Here is a 24,245-nt window from a genome sequence, read left to right as displayed (position 1 = left end):
TGGTGGCAGCATCCAGGTGGCAAGCAATGGTAAATCAGCACTCACCTGCTTATCAAAGCTCTGCAAAGAAGCAGAAGCTGGTAGCCACCCTTTCCCAGTGAGCAGCACCTAAAGAGATTTAGGAGACAGTTCAAACATCACCATTTTGAGCTGGGCTGTGTGAATATAGGACTAATAATTTAATCCATTAACAGGAGCAAATATCAGGCATAAGTTTCTTATCAAGATTCATGCCACCTTTCCTACCAGGCTGATGGAGCACAGGGCTGACAGCATCAGTCACTGTTACTGTGTTTGGGGAATCCAATGCTTACTGTCTGGACTGTTTGGAAAGTTACTTTGTTCTGAGCATGAGGTCGAGTCACTTTCTGCTCTCTTACAAGGTGTCACTCGACAGTAGCTTAACACTAAAAACCTTGTCTTTTGAAGGTTGGTTCCTTACCTCACCCTGGGCTTTCCAGAGTCTGCTAGCCCCCTGCTTCAGAGCTGCAGGGAGATCTGTCAGGCTGGAACAGCAACTGCTCCCTTACAGCCCAGCAGTACATGGGCTGCACTGCTGTCACCAGGCTGAAAACTGCAGCAGTTATGGGCCTAGACATTTTTTCCACAGTGTGTGTGTATAAACACAGGCTTCCAGCACCCTCTGGGAACCAATGAACAGGACAGGGAAAGGTTGCTCACAAGGACCCTGGCCTGGGAAACAAGAGTAAGTCCCCAGGTTTATGATGAGTGCATTTGGGTTGATTGGTGTGTTTGCTGGGAACAGGTTTGCTGCCAGCTTGCCACTTCTTTGTCAGATCTCCCTGGATGTGCAGCTGTGAGGGTCATGCCTTGATGGGCAACCCACCTCTGGATGACAGAATCCATGGCCAAAGTTTCTCCACTGGAGAAGTCCAGGAGGGAACATCTGGAGATGGAAATGCCTGCTGGTGGACAGCCTTGGCGGGAAGGTGGGCAGAAGAGGTAAAGGAGAGGTGTGCTCCTCAATTTTCCCATGGCTGTGAGGAGCTCCACAGCACTCCAATGATCACTCAGAAGTGAAAACCTGGACAGCCAAAATGGTCTGCAGAAGAGCAGTAGTGGAGGAGGAATGTTCCTCCTGCAGGGAGAAGGTTGACTGTGGCAGAAACAGCCCGATGACAAACGTGTGGCTGTGGAGGGGACTGTCAAGGACACATCGCTGTTGAGTTGATCTAATCCCCTTCACTTACAGGGTAATTGGCCTTGTGGATAAAAGTATTAGATGTGAGATGAGGACTGTAGCCAGGCTTCTGGTGCCGTCTTGCATGATGTTTTCATAAGACAGGGAAAGTGGTGTAGATTTAGCTAATCCAGCACAAGTACAAAAGAGGTTAGATAGTCACGACCAGGTTAGCTGTCAGTGACTTGGTGTCAAAACAGAAGGATACATACATGTCAGTGACACATATTAGGAAACCTTTCCAAAAGGTCCAGATAGCGAAGGTGGAATAGGCTGGTGGGGGCAGTTGTCACAGGTTAGACAGGCATCTGTTGCAGTAGCCTAGGTGTGACTCTGTCTTTTGGCAGAGTCTGGACAAAATACTGCCTCAGAACCCCATGTCTTTTAAGTAGTTCAAAAAGCGCATTATTCACCAAAAAAACCCTCACAGTCCAAAAAACTTCCCCTGTCCCTTTGTTTGTTCTCCTTCAGAATAAATGAATGATTCTTCCTATGGCAAAAATCACTTCCCCACAGTGTAGGTACTCGTGCACTATGAGCTGGCCATACTTTTTTGACAAACTTTACCTAGCGTCTTACTGTATGTCACCTGTTCCAGATCTGAGACATGCAATTTTAAAGTTCTGTCAGGATTCCTGTTAACGATCTCTCTCACTGTATGACACTACACTGATCTGCTGAAGGGACACCAAACCCGAAACGTTTCTTATTCCAGATAACATCAATTGTCCTCCCAAACCCCACGCTTGGCTGCTGTGTACCGAGAGGGTCCCTCTTCCCCGCTGCGTGTCCGCTGGTGGCCACGACCACTCAAGCTCCACTGGAGCTCTGGAACCCCAGACCCTTTCCAGCACCCCCGTTTCGAGATGCTGGCTCCTCCCCAGCCAGCGTGGCTAGCTCCCCTGCTCCTCGATGCTCAAGCACACGCACGCCGGCCAGCCCCGCCGCAGCCGCAGCGGCCGCGCTCTCCGCGCCCCGGGGCGGAGCGGGGCGGAGCGGGGCGGCCCGGCCGCTCCTCGCTGCCCGCGGCCAGCGAGGCGGAGCCAGGGCGGCGTGGGGCCGGCGAGTCGTGCCTGCCCGGCCGCGGCGATGCGGCGCTGAGAGCCGGCCGGCAGCTCCCGGTGCGGGGCCAGACAGATGGACGCCTCTCTCTGCCAGGTGGGCAGCGGCGGGGACCGAGGCGCAGTGGCGGCGGCGCGGCGGCCCCTGCCCGGGGGCTGGGGGAGGCGGGGGCAGCCGGGCGGAGGCCGGTCGGCAGGGATGGGACGCGCATCACGGTGCCGTACCCAGGCTCGGGGCTGCCGGGCGCTGCCCTGGGCTGGGTGCGCCTCCCGAGCGGCGGGATGCTGCGCTCCCCGGGGGGTTCGCCGCCCCCCGCTGCCCCCTCGCCATGGCAGTCCCGGTTACACTTTTTCTTGAGCGCTGAGACACGGCGGGTTTTGTCCCCGGCTGCTCTCCAGAGCCAACGCGGCTCCGGGCAGCCCTTGTGAGGAGCTGAACGGGTTACGGGAGCCAGAACCCGAGAGATGTGCGGTTCCAGCAATGCAGGCTGAGGGCTGCTTGCAGGAGAGGATTTGTCGCATGATAGTCATGGCTGCCCAGAGACGGCTCGCATGATGCTTTAATCCCCTGGAGCGACTTAAGGGTCCGGAGCCTGCTGCTGCCTGTGTGTGCATGTCACAGCCCGGCTCGCCGCACGTGGCACCGGGCCAGAGCCCGGTGAGGATCTGGGGAGCATGAAACAGGAGGGAGCGTCCGCCTGGGTCCTCTGCCCAGTCACCTTCACGCTGGTGGGCAGAACGAATTTCTCTGGAGCCAGGCTCATACCTGTTAGATGTGGGCTCTGGTCCCATGTGTGTCTGCAGTGCCCTTTCCTTGGGGGTTTGCAACAGCCGTGTGGGGCAATTGTGCTGTCCGGGACAGGGAAAGTGACGTGCAGCCTTGATGAAAGTGGTCCCGGTGCCATGCACACCCCAGACTCCCCAGAATTCTCTCTGCCACTTCCCTTGCCTGAGCATGCCCAGGTCTCCAGCCCTGCCTGACACCACCTTTGGTTGCGAGGGGTAGATGAGTGCAAGGCTGGGGCAGCCCTTACTGGCCCCATGGGTGACAGCTCGTGCTCATGGCACTGGCAGTGGGCACGGCAGGCACTGTGGGGTGATGATACCATCCTGAGGTCTGTGGCTGAACTCCAAAAGCCTCCTGTTTGGGGCCAGGCACATCAGATATCCCCTGCCTCCACCCTCCGTTTAATTTCCAGACCATTAAACCCAGTGTCTGGATCTTGCTGTGTCCTGGTTGTGGTGAAGGAACTGGCAGCCCCCCCGGAGCAGCCTGTTGTCAGTGGGCTTGAGCAGCTGATGGGCTCAGGCCTGCCCTTTCCCCTGGTGAGGCACTTTCTTTATCAGAACAGATGTTTTCTCAGATCTGGCTCCATCGAGGAAGGAGGGGCTGCCCTGGGGGCTGTGTGGCTGGGGCTGCCCCGCGGCAGGCACAGCACATCACCCAGGATCCTTTCAGCCATTAACTGATTAACTTGCTGCTCCTGGAAGCCTGGGCTGCCTGTATCTAATCAGATGGAGGCCAGGGTTTCCCAAAGGGCCATTTCACCAGAGCTTTTATGCCCATCGATGTGTCAGGAGGAACCTCTTGGTTTCTTGCAACAGGAGTAGCCACTGAGGAGCCTCAAGTGCCTGATAGGAATCGGAGGCTGGAGAGGGGATGCCCAGAGGTGCGTGTCTTGTCAAGCAGCACCCAGCAGAGAACTGCCTGCTTTGTCCAGCTCCACTTGTCCAGGCGTGATTCTGCTGTTATTTGGAGAAACAAGGATTTCCAGGGAAGGACTGAGGGGCAGCCCTGAAAACAGGGACTCTCCAGGAGCATTACATCTCTTGTTAATCATGGGCTTAAACCCTGGTGAGGCAAGGTGGCCAAGGCTGGAGAACCCAGGCGAGTGTACATGGGAAAGCATCAAGCTTTGCTTCGCAGGAAAGGCAGTGGGGGTGGGAGTGGGGATGTGGCTTCCCTGGAGTGGGAATGTTTGGCATTTTCTGCACCCCAGCCACTCTTCCTCCTTCTCCATGGGGGGTTCTTGGTGGGAGGGCAATGCCTGAGCAGAAGAGAGTTGCTCCACCTCTTTCTGCTGCAGCAGAAGCCAAGCTTGTCCCAGGGGATGCATGTCAAGCCTTACAATGAATAGCTTAAACCCCAGCAAATTGTTGGTCTTGCCTTAGCAGGCTCCCATGCTGTGCTTGCAACATTTAGATACCATGCTCAGCAATGTGGTTAGTGTCTGGGGTTAGGTGGGATGCCGTGTGTCTTCCCAGCTTTCCTAGGTCCTCCCTCGGCATGCTGGAGACCAAAGGAGCTCCTATTCTTTGAAGTTTATCTATTCTAAGTGGCTCAGTGATGGATTCCACCTACTTATTGTCGTGGCTCTACCAAGGAGGGAAAAGTTTTGGCCGGTTGTGTCTACTTGACACTGCTGAAAGGCTTCCCATGTGCCATGCCCTCCTCTGACTGGTGATCCTGGGGACAGCAAGCTGGTGGGTTGCATGCTGCTACTGCCCTTCCCCTGTGGCATCCCAGGTGGGCCAGATCAGAAAGTCTTCATCCTCAGCAAGCAGTACAGCACAAAGATGTGTGCCTCTGCCGTCTGGGGTCTGGTGTGCAGCATGGCTCAGGGATGTGATGGATGATGCCTTTGCTCCAGCTGGGCATGAGCATAGGAGCCGAGATGGTATGTGCGCTCTGCTGTCTCCTTTCTTGGCTGCTGCAGTGAGTCCTGTGCCCAGACAGGGAGGAGGGGCCCCAGGGGCCATGGCTGTGGCACAGTGACAGATGATAGTTTTCCTACGTGTCTGGAGTGTGGGCAGGATGTGGGGTGACACAGAGGATGTGACTCGCTCTCCAATTCCCCAGCAGGAGCAGGAATGTCGTGGCCAGGGTTAAAGGAGACACTTCTCCCATCCCATCCCATCCCATCCCATCCCATCCCATCCCATCCCATCCCATCCCATCCCATCCCATCCCTCTGCCCTCCAGCTGCAGTGAGCAGCTGGCATGGACCCACGGTCAGCCTGCACTGATGAGCAGCAGCATCCATTGGAGTCACAGATGCTGTTCTTTTCCTCATGTGCCACTGGCCTAGAAATGCTGGCATTTTAAGTGTTAAACAGTTTTTCTCATTGTTCTGTTGGTGAAATGCAATGCCTTTCAGCTGTATTGTAAAATAAATGCCTCAAAGTCCTTAAGGGGAAAGAGAAAGGCAGGGGAAATCCTGTGCATATGGCCTGCATGGCTGTGGTGGTCTGAGCTGTCCTTCCTACAGCTTGACCTGGTCTTCGCTTACTGCCCCACATCGTCCCCCATCTACAGCTTGACTCTTCTTTGTGGCCTGGGACATCTGCCATGGGAGTGGGTAGAGGAAGTACTTCCCTCAGGGACACATACAGACCAGTTTGGAGCCTCAGGGTCAAGTTCATGGAGGAGTACAAGGGCTAACTGAGTTGTCACAATACATGCATCTGAGCTGCTTTCTTGGCCCCAGACTGAGCTGGGGAGCAAGCAGCTCTGCCAGGTCTCTTTTGCTCTGGCAGCTTTGCCCCGGCTGCTGCACGGGTGTGCTGACTGCTTGATGCAACTGGGAAGTGTCTGACTACTGCACAAAGCCATCAGTTAGTTTGCAGAGTGTGGCCCTTGGCCGACCATATGGTACTCAGCTGTACATGCTGTCCTCCAGGTATCTGATAGTTCCTTAGACCTGTTGTAAACTTGTGTGTGAGTATTTGCAGGCAGAGTACATGAGTAAGGAGAAGAACTGAAGGGACTTTGCAAATGCATCTTTGCAGTGTGGAGCCTGCCTCCTGCTGCAGGTACAGGACTGGCCTGTTTTTGGTTGCACATGCAATTCTCACAAGCTTTGAGCTCTCTGTTGAAGATGCTTCGCCCCATCATTCGGAAATCAGTGTCCCCAGGGAGCCCAGCTTGTGCTGGGTGGGGAGGGCTCATACATGGCATCCTGGATTGGATTTCTCAACAGCCTGGTTTGCCCTCCTCACGCTCCCTGCAGTTGGGAGAAGGTGGAGTTCCTGTGAGAAAGGAGCATGGCCGGATGTCCCGGGGAATCCTTCCAGAGGCTCCTGTCTTAGATGAGGGAAATGGTTCAGCTAACTTGGATGATGCTGACCATGAGTGACGTGCTGTCTTTCCAGATAACAGTGAGCTGAATGCTCGTGTGTTAACAAACCTTGGCTTAGGAAAATGCCATCTTGGAAAGAAACGGTAAATAGAGCGTCTTCAGCAGTGGAGCTGCTCTGTGAAGGAGTATTCCCACCAAGCCTCTCTCCTCCCCTGAGGATCATGTGCTTCGCTGATTTTCCCTGACAACCTCATCTTAGTTTACCAAGAATATTGTGACCTCTTAGAAAAGAGGATCTGGAAAGATTGGGAAGAGACAGAGAAATGCTGACTGTTAAATCCATGCTGTGAATGTAATGCTCGCTCAGTCAATACCAAACAGAGCAACCCCTCTCTGTTTAAGTAGCCCACGTAGTTTGGCTAAAGAGGAGTATCACTGTCTTTGAAGGTATCCATGGGGCCGGTGTAGCATGGATATTGCTACACGCATAATCCTCCGTCCCAGCTGCATCTCCACAAATGCAGATGTAGGGTGAAGGGGGCCAGCCACTTTGTTCTGGGGCAGCAATTGCAGAGAAGAAAGCTCTTGTGTCAAAGGTGACATGAAGAAGTGTCTGGCGGAAGAAGGAGTTGTATTACCTCTCTCCTTAGGTCATTTGTCTGCGTGAGCTGCAACCTTGTCAGATCCCATCAGCGGTGCGAGGGTGGGCAGGGGCCAGTGCTGGGTGGGAGCCGCAAGTGCAAGGACACCGGGTGTCCCCGGCCAGTCTGCAGATGCCCCAGCGCTGCCTCCAAACCCTCCTTGTACCACTTTGGTTTCACTTCTTGCCTCACTTTTTTTTAAGATAATAATCGCAAATGTTTCACAATTTCTTATTTCCCATTTTGCTGTAGGGAGAATGTGCGAGCTATTTAAATGTGATCATTAAGACTGAAACTTCTGCAAGTCTGGGTTTCCTGGTTATCCTCCAGTTACCCTGAGCTCTGCAGTTCTGTGTCCTCCTCTCCATCTGAGATTGCACACAGTTCTGCAGTGCTGAAGAGCAAGTCCCAGGAAAAGCACCTACAGAGGGCCTGTCTGCAATGCACCAGTTGGCACAGCGTCTGGGGCTCTTGGTTCCTGTCGTTATAAATGCAATAATTATAATTCACAACTGAAACGGTGGTGGGGGTTCTCGTAGATACACAGTGATCACTGCATTTGATGAGAAGGTTGAAATTCAGGTTAGGGTCAGGGCTATGTATTAGTCCTGATTATTCCTGCTACCTGCGTTTTGAGCCAATTACGAAGAGCTGGCTGAATCACATTTTCTGGAAAGGCTTCTTATTTCTGGAGGATGCCCTGCTTTTTGCAGTTTCTTCAAGTGGTTACACAACTTCGTTTTAAAATAAACCCTGCTTCATTTCTAAAGCGTCTGGCAGCTCCATCCATTTTTTGGTCCTACTTTTCTTCTGCTTCGTGAGAGTTGTTTCATCCCAAATAACTTCTCTGTCTTCTCCGGCACCGTGTCGCTGACAAAAGTGAGGCAGCAGGTAGAGGAGCAGTGGTCTCGGTGTGAGCAGCAGTGTCCTCTCAGCAGGGTTCAGTCAGCTGAGTGCACAGGGACCAAGGTGGGGTTTGCAGCCCATGCTGGGCCACATGCTGCTGTGATCCCCCTGCTATCAGTGTCTGGGCTAGATGTGTGGCCCTCGCTCTGGCAAATCTACATAATGACATTAACATTTTCACACGTACATTTGCATTACAAGAGGTCTTTCTGAATAGCAAAAATGACTGTGTCTTTTAGATTTTTCTCTGGGAGGTTTCTTTCTCACACCTCAAAGCATAAGTAAGCAGTAAACTTCCTTGCTCCTGTTTATACATCCCAGACACGCATCAGCTCGTGTTGCAACCAAATGTCCTGGGAGTTCCTCTTCAGCAGTTTGCAATCCTCTTTGGGTCTGTGACTTTCCAGAAGACATTCCTCCGTTTGAAGTGCTCCTTGCATTCCTCCTCCCCTGAAGCTGACCTTTCAGTTTAGCTGTATTTTAATCCCATTTTGTTCAAACAAGCGGACTGTGGAATCCACAGTGCTCTGATCGTCTCATCCTTGTGGGTACTTACTGATCTACCAGATGTTGGCATCTGCTAGTACTGTCAGCACTGCTTTTGATTTCAGGTCCTTGATGAGAAAAGGAAATAGTACTGACCCTGTCTCTGCAGAGGTTTGTTAGGAACTCCCTCAATTAGTTGTGATATTCGCCATTCATAACTGTTTTGAGATCCCTTTGATGCTGTTTGCTCCTCAAGGGCTGACTTTTATCAGAATACTGCATTCTACAAGAGCAATGCCATGAGAGTCTATTACTGTCCTGTTTATCTCCTGCGCTTGGTTGCTAATCAAAGAACAAAGAAATCTTTCTGACTAGACTTCTTTCCACGTGGCAGCTGGCACTGGATGATAGTTAAAGCTAGAGTGTCTTTAAGTTGGAAAAGCTGTATTTTCACTGGGGCTGTGGAATTATCGTTTACGTTCTGACCCTTCCAGTCTCTTGGAATTTCCTCAGCATTAGCAGGCTTGTAAAAAATGAGTATCAGCTGGTGAGAAACTTTGTTGGACAGATCTCTGGGAACTCTGGACCTGTTGATTTTTAAAATGTTTTGTGTCTTTTCTGTTTACTAGTATATGGGAAAACACTTCAGCATCTCAGTGTGATGCAAGGGGGTACTTTCCAGGGGTGTTTATTAAAAACATACGCATGTCTCCACCATTATTCACAATGCTGTCACCCCGTCTAGTAGTTGGGTGCTGCTATCAGCATAGGGCTTTGTCCCCAAAGGTTCTAGAAGAGAAAATAGTGAAACATGGATGCTACTGTCTTTATTGTCTCCCGATTTCCTACTTACATGGGCTATTTCCCCCTTTTTTCCCCACTTTGACTCTTTTTTCAGATTGGCTGACAGCACATTCCAGCTCAGAGGCACTCCACTTGCTTTCCATGTGGTGTTTGAGGGAAAGTCACCAAGGACAATCAAACACTAGGAAAACAACTGACATGAACAGTCTGAAAAACCTGAGAATACTTTATTAGTGAAATGGCAAATAGAGGGATACATGGCAAAAGAGCAGAAAATAATGGATGAGACAGAGAAGGTGGATTGGACTCCTCTCGTCCTGCACCTCTGACTGTAAGAAAAAGGGATTTTCTGCTTCACAGGGATGAGGCTGATTGATTAAAAAGTGTACTTTTCCATGTAATGAGTGAGTAGATGGTGGAACTCCACATGGTAGGGAATTATTGGAGTCAAGGGTGTGGCAAGATGCAAAAAAGTACTGGAACTAATCCCAAATTATGCATAACAAACATTGCAGAAGAAATACCATTTCAGGGCTCTCATCTGAGATTTTTACAAAATGCATAGCACGGTGGCTGCTCGGAGGCAGGGAGCTGGAGCTGGCTTCTCTGTGACAGACTGCTGTATCCTCGTGGCTTCCTGAGGCCCTGAGCTCTCCTCTGTGGACCTTGGACGCCACTCAGCTGTCCATCAGCCCAGCTTCAGCCTTGAAGACATTGGCTGAATTTGAGAGGGAGGGAGCTACAAGGAAGCTGCCTCACTATATATTTGGTGGCAGGAGGGTAGGGAGACCCAAAGCAATGCCTGTGTTATGGGAAGGGCATGGACAACTCTTCACTTGCTCTGTTTGCAGCTGATAGGAAAAGCTTTGCTGGGGCCAGAGCAGGCTGGGCTGTTGTGTGTGCAATGTTGTCTCCTCCTCAGGGCTTCTACGGAGAAGATGTGGGAAAGCTGAGTTGTGTTGGGGATGTTCAGAGGCAGGGAATAAACATCTGTAGCTATCCAGGTTCTGTGAGTAATGTATCCTATGGAATGACTTGTTTTAATTGAAATTTTAGGTGGGGAAAAGCTATCAGAGAAGGCATGGAAGTGGTGCTGGGCAGTTCCACTGACTTTGATGGACTGAACTTTAGCTTGCCTTTTTGAGGTTGATGACAAGTTCCCTCATGGCTGCAAACTCTGTAACACTATTGCTCTGCTCAAGGAGGGTGCTGACTCCACTGCCCATGGTGGAGTTGCCGGGTCAGCTCATCTCAAACTGAGCCTGGAGAAAGTGGAGAGACCCACCTGCCTCCTCCTCTCTGTGCACCTTGTGCTCATAACAAAGGGCAGCAGTGAAGCATGGGAGAACAGGATGTGCTGGCTGTAGCAGGTAGCTGCTCCTTTGAGAGGAGCAAGAGTTACCTTCAAGGACCAGGCATTTCCTAGGGGATAATCTGAAGATGGGAGATGTGCAGGAAAGTGGAGAGAAGCTGTGCAGCAGCCAAACTGGGGGAGGAGAGAGGCACAGAACAGATGGGAGGGGGAGGCAAAAGAGGGGTGGGAAGCAGTGCACATACATAAGTGACCAGAAGTGACAAGCTGCTCTTAGATTATCTAAAGCACACAAACCTTTTCCTGATACTGCTATTCTGCAGAGCTGCTGGCAGACTGAGGGCTTTGCTCTTTAATTAGTAAAGAATGGGTCTGCTAATTGGCAGAACTAGTCTGAGTCATGGGCTCAGCCTAGGCTGCAGCTTTGTGCTCAGCTCCATGAGCTGTGCTGGCTTGCAGAGGCTGCATAGCCTCAGTGGGCTACTGTGTAGGGAGCACAGGACCTTCCTGGGTGAAATCCAATCCCTTTTTACTCTCCAGCATGTCATCCTTGTGCCTTACAAGAAGCAGACTTTTGTTTCTGTTATCCCTGCTGCTGTTGCAGGTATAGTCCCTCTTCCCAGCTGCTCTGTGCTGGCTGCTGCCAACTCAGCTGTTCCTGCTTCTTTCTCTCTCTTACCTGTGGCCTCCTGGGTTCCCCCTCCCGTCCAGCAGCTGGTCCAGGTTTTGCTGATGAGATATAATCCAGGGACTGGCTGTATGATTTCACTTCAGCCTCACATCATAAAAATGGCAAGGTTGCATTCCTTCCCATATGGGTCTAGGGTGTCAGGGACTCCCCCTCCCCCCAAGTCTCGTATCCATTAGCTAAGTCTCTTTATATCTGTCCTATCACTTATTCATGATCATGTAGATCAATCTGTTGAAAAGTGCATTTGTTGAAACCAGATCCTGGCTTTGTCTGGTTTGTAAGGGCCTTTCTAGACCAATCTCTGCTGCATGGTTTACAACCACAAAGCCTATTGAGGCTGGGAAGAGAGCTGGTTTAGCACAATGCAGCTTCCAAGCCTAGGAGCATATGGATCCACTGCCACAAGAAACATGAGGCTTGGATGCCTAATACCCATTGAACAGCCTCAGTGTGCCAGGAGGATAAAGGTATGTGTATATGTAGTACTTATAGCTGAAAAACATATAGCACCCACAGAGATTTTTGTCTCAGACTTAGAGTGCAAAGGGCTCAGTTTTTGAGACATCCTTGCCCCTTGCAGAATGGCTACAGCAGTGATTGGGGATAGTTACCCAAACCAAGGCACTTCAAGAGCCTCTTGTAGTATTGTGTTTGCAGGTTGGTCAGGAGCCTGAGAACTATGTTCACTCACAAAGAAAACATCATGAAAGCCTCTCATAATGGGAAAAGAGTGGACAATTGAGTGCATGTTTTGTACACGGACAGGTGTCTTCCAACCAAAAGCACTTTCCCTCTCTGAATAACTCCTGGAAAATCAATGCACTCATTATGGCTGTAGCCCCTTCCAAGCATGTTACCTTTGGGAGTTGTTCAGGTTTGTGCAGGAGGAGGAATGGGGCATTTGAGTGCTGTCAGAGGGAGGCAGCACTGCTAATTGTGTCCTCAAATCCTGCATAGCTGGATTCTCATTTCTCAGTTGTACCTGGGAGGAAGCCATTTCCGGAACAGAGGAGGTCCTGGGGAGACATGAAGATTCAAGGGTAGTCCAGACTACACATATAAGAGGAGAGCAGGATGTGATGACTTGTTTCTGAAGCATGGCACAGTTGCAGAGCAGTGGCTTGCTCATGTCAGCCCCTGAATGTGTCTCGTGTTGGGCTGGGAGATGCAAAAGCACCTGCAGCTACAGAGTTCTGTGTCTTCTCTGGAGCTTACGTTGTCTTCAGTAGCTGGATAGCTGATGAGGATGGTGCATCCGCTGATAGTTACACACTCTGCTTTAGTGCATGAGTGCCTTGTGCCTGCAGTCAGGACTGTGCTCTGTCTGCCTTTGCACCCTTTCCCTGAGGTATGGTCCCTTATCCTTTTCCTGCCTCACAGCCTGCTGCATCTGCTGAGATGCAGATAGAGCTGCATGAATGCAAGAGATAACTGTTGGTATTAGTCACCCTAAAAAAACAAAAACAAAAACAAAAGCACAGAAGGCCAAAGAAATCAGTGGATCAGTGGCTTCAACTGACTTCTTGATATCCTGGATAGCAGGAAATGTTATTTATTTCCAAGTCAAGGACTCCAAAGTGCCTTGTGTTATGTGAACAGAGAAAAATGACATCTTAGAGTTTACCACACAGTGGAAGACATCACGGTATAAGAGTGAGGCAGCACTGATGAAACAATAATCTTGGTATGCATGCAACTTTATTTCCTAAATTATAACCCAATGTTATGGGATCAGTTTTCAGGATTGTGCTTTGCTATGTGTTTTGTGGCAAGGCCAGTTCATGGACAGATTGTCACTGAGGCCGTAGGAATGAGGATCCTGGTCTCTGGGAGTTTGTTTAGCATCCAAGTGACCTACTCTTGGAACGGGAACTCTGTACATTTATTCTTTCCTTTGATACCTGCTATGGTTGCTAAACAACCCCCTAATAAACTAGTTGAAAGAAGAATTTGTGAAGGCATGAGCTATTCTCATCACAGAAGGGGTTCAAGTTAACTGTATCATCAGCATTCATCCAGCTTTATCTGATAGAAAGTGACTACACAAAATCACCACTCTGATGTTCCTTAACTGTCTTTTAAGGTGTTCTCTTCAAATCAGTGATTGCATGTTGCTTCATTTTGTTAAAGTGTTTTGTCTCTGGATGTGGGTGAGACCTTCTGTATCCCAGTTTGAAAACTGAAGGGTTTTTGGTCTTGTGCTTGGAGAGTGGGAGTTTTCCCACTGCCTGTGTGAGCTGGGACCCAGCGGAGCTGGCAGGTCCCTGCTCTGCGGCACCGTGCCATGGGCTGCTCTGCTGCCCTTGCTTCTCCCGTGGAAGTTCAGCCTTGCTGCCTCGCAGTTCTTGAAAATTTTCTGCTCAATTTAATCCTTTCAAGTGATCAATGAAATGTGTGGTATTGCGGGAGAGGGGAGCGATGTGAGGGCAGTCTCTTTGGTGTCACCATCTGTTGCTGCACTTAGTCAGGGCTCCTTGGGGAATTTAATGTTTAGAGAAAAAGGGCTGATGGAAGGAGATGCACTAAAAAAACCTCAGCCTTTCAGGAAATAGGGGCTACGCTGGGCAGAAGTTACAATAATTATTTGCTCTGTGGTTCCTATTCTGCCTGTCTTAGCATGATGTTCCTTTTGAAAACAACATAAATGGGTGCAGTTATTCTACTCGGCAGAGGCAATTGCTGTTGTAAAAACAACTACAACATCGAAGTAAACTGAGGTAAGTATTTCTGGGCAGCTGAAATACCACGGTGCCTGGGAATTACACCGTGTTCCCTTTTACTCCTTAGCAGCACACAGAAGGATCTGCCCTAAGTCTATAGGAAATGGTGCAATGTTGTACAAAAGAACCAGGTCTCCTTTTGGGAGTATTTGTTGCGACTTTTGCACATGGAATTCTGCTGGGAAAGGGGTCTGGGTCAGTCTGGACTTTCTGATAATTTCTAACTGTTGAAGACACAAGAGCGCCCTCATTGTCCATCTCCCCTCTTTTTCCCTTTAATAGTACATGATAAATAACAGTGTTCATGCCCATGGAGTGTCTCTTGTGTGTCATGCTATCAATCACCTCCATCTCCAAACTGATTTCTGAGCTCAGGGAGTGGAAAGTGTGTGTAATCTGGACCCCCCACTCTGCAGGACAGACCATGCATGTTCTGTGAGCACAGCACACTCCCAATGCTGGGGGGTCTGTGTATGTGTGCCATGGCATCTGGGGCTGAAGGCACTGAAATGGGAATGAGTTTTTACAAGAAGTGTATTAGGAAAGGTTTTCTTTCATCCCACTGTTGGGAACTCCAGACACAACTTTGCTGTTTTGTGACGCTTTGCTCTTGTTACCACAATGGCAGTAGGAGGCTTTGGTGAAAACAGCATAAAGATCTTATGCTACTACTCATTGCTGTTTGTGTGTTTGTCAAAATGTGATTTGGGAAATGGATGATTTCTCAACAGCAATGTCTTGCCCAAATGCCTCGGGTCACTTTGTCTCAAGCATCAAGAGTTAAAATGTAAGAGGATGTCATGAAGAGCTCTAATATAGTTCCTTAAAATCTGTGTTCAGTGCATTGCTCACCACCTATCTGGGATCTTGAAACTTGAATCTGCAACATAAAACATTTTGTTCTATTGTGGTTGCTCGCTGGCCACGAGGGTCATTTTTGCATTCCATCCTTGGGTTTAGGTACTGACCAGATGCACTGGTACTTTACATTCTCTTGGTGAGGGGAAATGAATCTGCCTGCTGTGGAAACGCTAGAGCAGAACACAGCAGCAAAGGCAGAATTATATAGGATGTCGTTAAAACCTGTTCCTTTATTGGGAGGACCAGAGGTTGCCCAATAGACGTATCTTCTACAGTAAGGAAAATGTAGAGTACTGAAGTGTTTAAAGTGACTAAAGTAGTTTAAGAAAAACCCCACTTAAACTAAAATAAATCATTAAAAATAGAATTAGTGTTCCACATTCTGGATAATGTAATATAGAAATACTATTGCATCTCTTCAAACATAATAAGCCTATAAGCAAAGAGCTAATGGGGCTGATGGGTTTAAGAGGATAGGAAGGGCTTTTATAATCAATAACTTAGGGGCAGAAAACAATTTAGGAAGAAAGTAGGTCTATGAATCAATGAAAAGCAGGATGGCCTTAACGTTACTCAACAGTCCAGCAGTTTTGCTTTTTCTCAATACTTACTAAGCAGAGTTTATGTGATTTCTGTGGAAAGACATGGGGCAGATTAGTGTGCAATAACTGAAATGCAGTGCAACATTATACCTAACTCTGCGCAATTGCAGGTCACGTTCTCCCTGACTTGCCTTCATGGTCCTGCTCTGTCCCTTGTCCCAGGTCCCATGGTCCAGCAAGGCAGAAGAGGCCAATCTAGCAAATTGATTTTCCCTGCACTCTTTTGGTAGGCAAGCTGCAAGATCTGCTTGCCCTGCACATCCCTGTGTTTGTGTAACCAGAAGCCTGCCTTTGTGCTCAGGGTTGTCTTGAGAGACACTGAGCAATTTAAGATCTTGTAGTGTGTGTGAAACTGTATATACAACAGGGCCTTCATATATACATCAGTGTATATATACATCAGAGAAACACTCAAGTAATGTCATTTACCCAAGGAAACTCTTACAAGAGAGGCAAACAAAGCTCTGTAAAGTCTACTTGGCTGATGCTGATGATTTCTGGAGGCATTTTGACTTACAATTATGTGTGGGTATATGAAACTGTAAACATTTTTATTTACGTTTTCTGTTATTATTATAGCATGACTTTTGATGACTGGCTATTCTAAGTTTGAAAATATTTAGGCAGTCAAAGCCACTACTCTGCATGTTTGTATTTTTCCATGACTCTATAAAAAATGATGTTTGCTTATGTTGTTTTCTGCATGATCCCATTTAAAACTGCTTTTTCTTCTTCTCCTGTTGCAATAAAAAAATCAAAACCAGTTTCTTTGAAAATGTAAGTAAGACTTGCTTAAAAATTTTAATCAGCTATAGATTGGAAGTAGCCTCTGAATACTGTAGCTTCCCCCAGCTTTCCTTGGGTGTTTGCACCCCCTGTGCAGATCTTACAGGCTCCAGTTCTATCTAATGGGAGGTCTTCTGGTTTTTGCAGGGTGCCAGGGTATGGCTGCGGGAGCAGGACCAGCTGCAGCCATGCACCGTTGGCTCATGTGCCGATGGAAACGTGCTCTTCACCTCAGATTATGGCACGGTAAGTGAAGCTTGCATGAGGCTGTAGCCAGTGCCAAGTTGCAAGATGGACTTCTTGGTCTTGTGTGACCTTCATGCTTAAAGGAAATGTATCAGCTGAAATTCTGTCTGAAAAGTGACCCAGCTCTGTTACAAACCATGCCCAAGGTCTAACAAAGGTTAAAAAGAGAAGATTGTTCCCTTTCTTCTATTAATTTGTCTGTCCAGCTCACTTTGCTGGGTTTTTCTTGTGCCACCTTTGAAGGAGTTGCACTAACAGTCTAATGAAACTGTTATATTGGCAAAGTGCTCATAGGAAGGAGGCAGATCCACCAACCAAGCAGCCCTTTCTGCCAGGATGTGCTTCTCGCAAGCCGTGCTGCTGCAGGGGCTGTTGTGCTCGCCACAGTCCAATTCAGCAGCTTTTGCCATCAGCTCTTTGGGTCAGGGGCGTGTGGAAGTGAACTCCCCTTGTCAGCGAGCAGTGTGAGAGCAGCAGCTCTGCCCAGGACGGTGCAACAAGGCAGCCGAGCTCTGCCAGCGATGGGGAACAAGCCTCTCTCCTGCCCGATTTCCAGCCCTGTTCTCCCTGTTCCCTGGCGTGCCTGCTGCAGGGACCTCTGGGGATCATCCAAGTCCTCAGTGAGTCAGTTCAGCTCCTTAACCCTGGGAGAAATATTCACCGCCTTCAGTGAGGTTCTTAGTGAGTCAAACTGGTGCCTGGGTTGGGAGGAGGATGGGAAGATGGGCAGGACTCTGCCCTCCAGCAGTGAGCAGTTAGATCTGCTCAGCTGTTCAGGTGAACCATCCTGCAGGCAGATGCTTTCTTACAGCAAATTGGATAGGTTTTTTCATTTTTTTTTTTCCAGCCTCTTACCTGGCAAACAAAGGAGGGGCAGGGGAAAAGGGGATTTAGGACTCCAGCTTGCAGACAGTCAGTGGTAGGACTGTCACATTTTTCAGTCTAGTTTTGAAAAGGCTAGATTTCCAATCATTATTGCTTTTTAAAGAGTCCGATTCGTTTCTCAGAGACAGAAACTCACCTAGCAGACACACATGTTTTCTATCTGGTCACTCTAGTCTCTCAAATCCTTTATTGAGGAATTGCTTCATTTTGGTAGTGTGGGATAGTCACTAAGTCATTTTAAGAGATCGTGGAGGCATTCATCACAGGTAACACAGCAACCTGCAGAGGGTCAACAAATGGTGAATACTTCTGTGACTCTCCCAGACTTGCTCCCATCTCTCCTGATACACTGCTGTGGCATTGGAAAATCCTCCAAACCCACCTGGAACCTCTGAAAGGACACCAGAAATCCCACCACAGAGCCAGCTGGGTGGCTGCACCCACTATCAGCCTGTGTCCATGCTAGAAAACACGCACAGGATAATGCTGGGTGGAGTCACAGGTCTAAAAAAGCTGGATTTAGGGTTTTTCCTCCATGAAAAAAGAAACTACTAGGCTGAAGAAGCATGTGCTTTATGGCATATGCAGAAAAAGCTCATGGTGATCATTAAAGGGCTTTCTTTATTCAGTGCCTTCTACAATAGCTGCCCTATGTGCTTCCCTCACCAGCTGCCTTCATTGCTTGGTAACTGTAGCAGGGACTGGCTGTCTGACCCCAGGTGAAAACTCAAATGAAAACATTTTCATTTTACTTTGAGTTGAATGGGACTGGTTTTATGATCTCTAAATCCAGTATCGTCATGTTTTCTGCAGCCCAGCATCCTTGCAGCTCTGAGGTAAGAGGTTCAGTCATGCTTCAGGGCTTTTGCCATTTGTTTTCACTTCCTTAAAAACACCTCAAACAACAAATCCATCAGAAATGTGAGTTCCTGGGAGGAAATAAGGAGCTGACACTTATGAAACCCAAGATTGGAAACCACAGTCCAGATAGACCATCTGAATGCTTTATGGATAAACAAAACTTAGATGCTGGGTGGGAGCTTTGTTTGCGTGCTCATTGTTGCACTAATGGATGTATTTGAGGTCAAGGAGGAATAATTTCTTCACTGCTCAGCCTGGCCGGGTTGGCAATGCTCATCTTGGCTTGTCTGCCAGCCAGGCTTTGCCTTAATCCTGACCATTGCAGGAGCTTGGAGAGAGTCCTGATCATTTTGTTATGACCATGGTCTAAACCCTGAAAATAAGAAAATGTTATCACTGGGTAGAAAGTAGAATAATAGAATGTCTTCAGTTGGAAGGGACCCACAAATATAGAGTCCAACTCCTGTCCCTGCATATGACAACCCCACAGTTCCCACCATGTGTCTGAGGGCATTGTCCAGTCTGTTCTTGAACACTGTCAGGCCATGACACCTCCCTGGGGAGCCTGTTCCAGTGCTCTGCTACCCTCTGGTGAAGAACCTTTTCCTAATGTTTGACCTGAACCTCCCCTGGCACATCTTCCTGCCATTCCCTCAGGTTCTGTCATTGGTCACTAAAGAGAAGAGTTCGGTGCTTATTCTTCCTCCTCCCCTTGTGAAGAAACTGTAGACCACAATGAGGTCTCCCCTTAGTCTCTGCTTCTCCAGGCTGAACAAACCAAGTGACTTTAGCCACTCCTCATACAGCTTCCCCTCCAAACCCTTCACCAACCTCATAATCTTCTTTTGGATACTCTATAGCAGCTTAATATCTTTTCTATACTGTGGTGCCCAGAACTGCACACAGTGCTCCAGGTGAGGCCACACCACTGCAGAGCAGAGCGGGACAAGTGCCTCCCTGCCTGGCTGGGAATGCTGGGATGCACCCCAGGACATGGTTGACCTTCTTGGCTGCCAGGCTGCACTGTTGGCTCATGTTCAACTTGCCGTCAACCAGAACCCCCAGATCCTTCTCCATGGAGCAGCCTTCCAGAATCTCGTCCCGCAGTCGCCCGTGTTACTGTGTCCCAGGTGCAAAATCTGGAACTTGCTCTTGTCAAACTTCATGTGGTTGGTGATTGCTCAGTTCTCCAATTTGTTCAGATCCCTCTGCAGGGCCTCTCTGCCCTTGAGGGTATCGACAGCTTCCCTCAGTTTTGTGTCATCGGCAAACTTGCTAAGCAATCCCTCAAGTCCTGAGTCTAAGTCATTTATGAAGACATCGAAGAGTGCTGGCCCTAAGATGGATCCCTGTGGAACCCCGCTAGTGACTGGTTGCCAGCCTGACATTACCCCATTTACTAGAACCCTTTGAGCCTGTAGAAATCTTTGACTGTGTTGTGAGGTACTTGTGCGGTATTTGATGACTTGTTTGCAGTTAGACTGAAAGCTGATTTGTTGGTGTGTTTGGTAGTGTGTGGTGGTGTTGTTGTTGTTTGTTTGTTTGTTTTCCCAAATAATAAAGATCTGCTTATTAATGCCTATAACTTTCTGATTAAGTATCAGCTTGTTGGAAAAGGAATATTGCAGAGGCAGCTCTGCTGAGAGATCAGTTTGTCTGTGTTCTCACTTGCTTCAGGCAGAATCAGCCATCATACGCAGCTCAGCAGCACAAACTGCTGCATCCAGCCTGGTTTACCTTACCTGGAAAAAGATGATGGGGTGGATGCTCCTCCAGATTGCTCTTCTGGCAGATTGCTGGGTCCAGAAGTGAGCAATGGGGTAACAAGAGCCTCTTTATTGGGGTGGCTGGAGGTGGGAAATAGCCTGGGTCAGTACAGCATCTTGCAGGCTCTAAGGGTGGAGGCTCATCATGTTTGGTTCATAGTTGTGTCCTGTACCTCACAGCTACCCAGGGAAAACTCTTTGACACAGTGTTGGGAACAAAAAAATCACTGTGTTTATCTCCAGGACCCTGGATGATCACCTGCTTAACTCTCTAAGGATCTTGGACCAGGTTTTTTTGTTTTTTAGGGAGGGATGACTGAATAACCCCAATCAGGAGGCTCAAGACAGGTTTAATGGGTGATGGTCTAATCCCTACGAATCATTTACTCTTATATTTAGGACCCCTGTTGTTCTTCAGGGTTCCATTTTCTCCTGTGTTGTCTGCAAGAGCAGGTAAACAAGCTTGGACCTATCACATAATCATCCTTCATGCACAGCAGCGCCTTGGCACAGGTGTTGCCAACTGCCTGCTATCTTTTGAGACGCTTGTCCACTCAGCTTTTTCCTTAAGCATTTTCTTGATGTTTCTCTCCTGGCCCAAATGGCCACAAGTGCTGACAATGCAGTGGTAAAGGAGTAAGTGCCGGGCAGATGTAAGGAAAGATCACATCATACCATTTTGGACTTGTCCCCTTCCAAAATTTGTGCAAGTCAGCAGAGAAAGAGCCAGGGTGGTTTGCTGCCTCATAGTCTGAAAGTGCTGAAGTGGTTTTGCTCCTGACAGAGCCCAGTTCATGTTGTGCATTTGCAGCCTGTACTCTGCCCTGAAATAAATTGTCCCATTTTCCCTTCCTGCTCCCCTGGTTCTTTTGTGGAAGTGTCTGAGGCCTCTGCTCTGAAAAAAACAAATATTGATGAATTTTCTGGGCCATGCTTGCAGAGTGGGGTCCTGCTGCTGGCAGAGTCAAACATCTCTGATACCCAGGTGCAGAAGTGGTGTGGAAAAGACCAGGGAGGCCTGGAGAGAGCCTGTGTGCTGGAGTGGGCTTTGTTCTATACTGTTCATCAGCATGAACTAAGTATTTTTAGAAGCCTGCTGGCTGGGAAGATCAGGCTGTGGGGCAGTGGAAGAGACCAAGTCCTCATCCCCATTCCATGTGACTGTGCAGACCTGGCATGAACACACCTGGGAAAATGAGCCTGCTTCTCCCCAGCTCCTTGCAGGAACAGAGCTGTCGCTTCAATTATGCAGGCTTTTGCAGGCATCGTGGGGTCTCATAGAGGGATCCTGTGCCAGGTTATTCCTTCCCTGCACAGGCAAGAGTGTGGGCTCAGAGCTGAGAAGGGATGCTTGCTGGGCACCTGCAACACACTGCAGCAGCGAGCTCCCTGCAGGGGACTGGCAAGGGTGGCTCGCTGGGGGGCAGGGTGACCCCATTCTGTCTTCAGCCTGCAGCTGCGTGGCTGGCCTCTCCATTGCAGTTACAGCAGCCTGAGGACTCTGAGAAAGCAGGCAGGAGAAAACAGATCAATGCTGTAGGTGGTGGTTCATTCTCTATGGGGTACATCACTTTCTTGGTGGCACCTGGGAGGACGGGATGGATATGAGGTAGAGGCCAGAGCCCCAGGAGGGAGGGAAAAGCCCAGGTTTTCTTTGCAAGGGTTACTGTGGGCCAGTTTGCTTCTCCAGGCTGCCTGTATGAAGTTTCCCATCTGCCTGTCTTGGGTCTTACCATCTAGTGCAGCTTGGAATGCTGGTGGGAGATGGTACACGGTTGAATCCAAGAGTGGGAAGGAACGGAAATAACTCTTTGAAATGCCAGCATCGTGCTTGAGGAGGAGGAAAGGAGGGCTGGGATGTGGCTATGGTGGAGGGGAACAGTAACATAATCTCAGCTGTGTTGAAAAGGGGTGAAGAAGATGACCCAGTAGCTGAAGTGTGGGTTATTGAGGAGGAGGAAACTTTAGAAGGAATAAGGTTGCAGCAATTGAGGCAAAAAGAGTGCAACTGCATAGACAGAGGAGAGGGCACTTCCCAGAGTAGTGATGGAAGTTAATAGCTGTCACTGTACAAACACTTTCAAAGCTGCGTCACATACATAAATGCCGGCATGCACACAGGGTGTCCCTACTTTATTTGGCTTGTCATCTGCTTTGCCTTCATTTGCCTTTGACGTGACAATCTTTCCCAGACACTCTCTGACTGCTCCTATGGAGAGTGCAGGGTAAACCTGGAATGGGAATAAGCTTTTCCTTGACCTCGCCACAGTCAGTGATCCCACCTGTGTTTTTGTGAAGGGGACTGTTCCTGGGAGCAGCTGCCACTGTTATTCGCAGCCATGAGCGCAGTGTGCAATACCTGTCTGGCCTGGTGCACCTGGAGGCTGGTGCCCTGCTCCTACTAAGGTAAGTCACTAAGGTGACTTCAGTAAAAATCAAGTGCCCCTGCACTGATCTGTCCCTGTCAGTAGTGAAACTGAGAGAGCAACTATGGCAAAACAAGGGAGTGTGCTGTATGCTTTCTGGCCAGCAAGCTCAAATAGGGAGGAAAAGGACTGGAGGAACAACTACAAAAACAGGGAGCACATCTGTGCCTTATTCATTTCCTTTTCCAGTGCTGAAGTATAAAGCTGTGGAAAGGGCCTTGTTTCTGATAGGAAATAAAACCATTTGCCCAGGTGTTATGAGCTTATTTGTCCTCCCTATTCTTCCAGGTATTCAAGTACCCCAAGGCCTCCCTTTCCAGAGAAAAGGTATTGCCAATGCACCAGACCAGTGTTGATGGGGTAGAAGACATGTCCATGCTGGGAGATCTGCATGAAGCTGCCATCCTGCTTAACCTGCACCAGCGCTACCAACAGGGTAACATCTATGTAAGTGCTCAAGCTGGGCCACATCCCTTCTGGCTAATGACATTCTGCATGTGAAATACTGATTTTAGCATTGTTTTATGTGGCTAAAAAGAGAAGCTTTTTTTCTGCCTTGCCAGCTGTATCAGCCCTGTGAGATCCCACCCCTACCAGAGGGGGCTCTTTGCATATATAAAAGAACTTCCAAAACGTGAATGTTCACCTCTAGGCTTTGTGGTAATTGTGCAGCTCTGTATCCTCCATGACCATCTGTATTTTACAAGTTGGCATCCACACTCCCCAGATTTCCCATATTGCTTGTATAGCCAAGTAGACTGGAAAGTGCAGTGTGCACAGGTTGTTGTGAAACATCCCTCCTGATACGGACAGATAAAGCTACTGCTTGACAAAACTAGAAGAGAAAACCTGTTGCCTAATTCTTCTGCTTTTATGTGCAGTTGTGCCTTTTTTGAGTGGCTCTGCTCTCCTTGCACAGACGAATACTCAAAGCATCTCCTCATTTTACCCTTGGGCCCTCAAGAAGAAGGCAAGTGGCAGGAAAGGGACTTGTGTGGGGAAGCACACCTGGGATGGGAAATCCCTGGTGTGCCGGGGTGGCAGTGTGCTCTCCTGAGACTTGGAGAGGCCAAGAAGCAGATATTACAAGGACTGTCTTACCTTGCTTTACTCTTACCTTGCTTGTCCGTGCTATGTGCATTCAGAGTTTTTCAGATTATGGCAGAAAAAATGTAAATCTCTATCTGTGTTGCATAGCAACCGTTACCAAGGCAACCAAACCATATGTACCTGTATTCCAGGAAATTATCAATAAAGTGACCCTGTTTCTGAACCACCTCCTGTGCCAGGACGCAGAGACTGAAAATTCTCATTTTTGTTGATGTAGAGCCCCTTGCCTGTTGTCTGTCAACACAGCCATGTGACCCTGTAGCAGTACCCATGTGTACGCAGTCTTGATGGCCTTTGTCCTTTCTGCTCTTACTGACCTGGGTTTGACATAGGTTATGTGCTGGTGCAGCTCTTTGCCCATTTAGGTGTATTTCTCCCATTTCCTCTTCCTCACACTTGGAAATGTAAGGCCGGATTCTCTCCCCTTCCAGTCTGTGCCTTGCACCAGAAATGCCACAACACCAGCACTGTGACAGCGTCACAGCAGCTGTATGTCCTGAAGCCTTTCCTCTAGTTCTGATATGTCGCTCCTTCTCCTATTCAGCATTAGTTCTGTGCCTTCCCCATCTGTGTGTAAAGGTGTTAAAATTTAAATATGTCAGTTTTTTGCTTGTGCGTAGTGCATGAATGTCAGCCATGCCTCTCAGGTGTGAAATTTTTTGAGATTTATGAAGGGACCTGACTTCTGTAGCATGCTCAGCGCAGGGAAGAACGCCTCAGTGAAGGCTTGTAAGCCCCTCCTTGAGTGGGACTGTCACTGGGTATATGTTTGTGCAATGTCTGACCTGGAGGACACCAAAC

At 48.8% G+C, this 24,245-nt stretch overlaps 1 protein-coding gene across 1 annotated transcript in view; it reads left to right on the top strand.

Annotated features, from left to right (window-relative positions):
• The first annotated feature begins 2,239 nt into the window (after nt 1-2,239).
• The window catches only part of LOC309441681 (unconventional myosin-X-like), a 92,184-nt gene continuing 70,178 nt past the window's right edge, over nt 2,240-24,245 (top strand). Inside the window, exons 1-3 of the mRNA XM_082056608.1 lie at nt 2,240-2,359; nt 16,298-16,396; nt 22,623-22,781. Coding sequence (XP_081912734.1) covers nt 2,339-2,359; nt 16,298-16,396; nt 22,623-22,781 — 279 coding nt within the window. The 5' untranslated portion in view covers nt 2,240-2,338. The remainder of the gene's footprint in view (nt 2,360-16,297; nt 16,397-22,622; nt 22,782-24,245) is intronic.

This window comes from Streptopelia decaocto, assembly GCF_964273445.1.
Source record: "Streptopelia decaocto genome assembly, chromosome: 6".
NCBI lineage: Eukaryota > Metazoa > Chordata > Aves > Columbiformes > Columbidae > Streptopelia > Streptopelia decaocto.
Note: the sequence above shows the minus strand (reverse complement) of the source record. Positions and strands in the feature narration are given on the sequence as shown.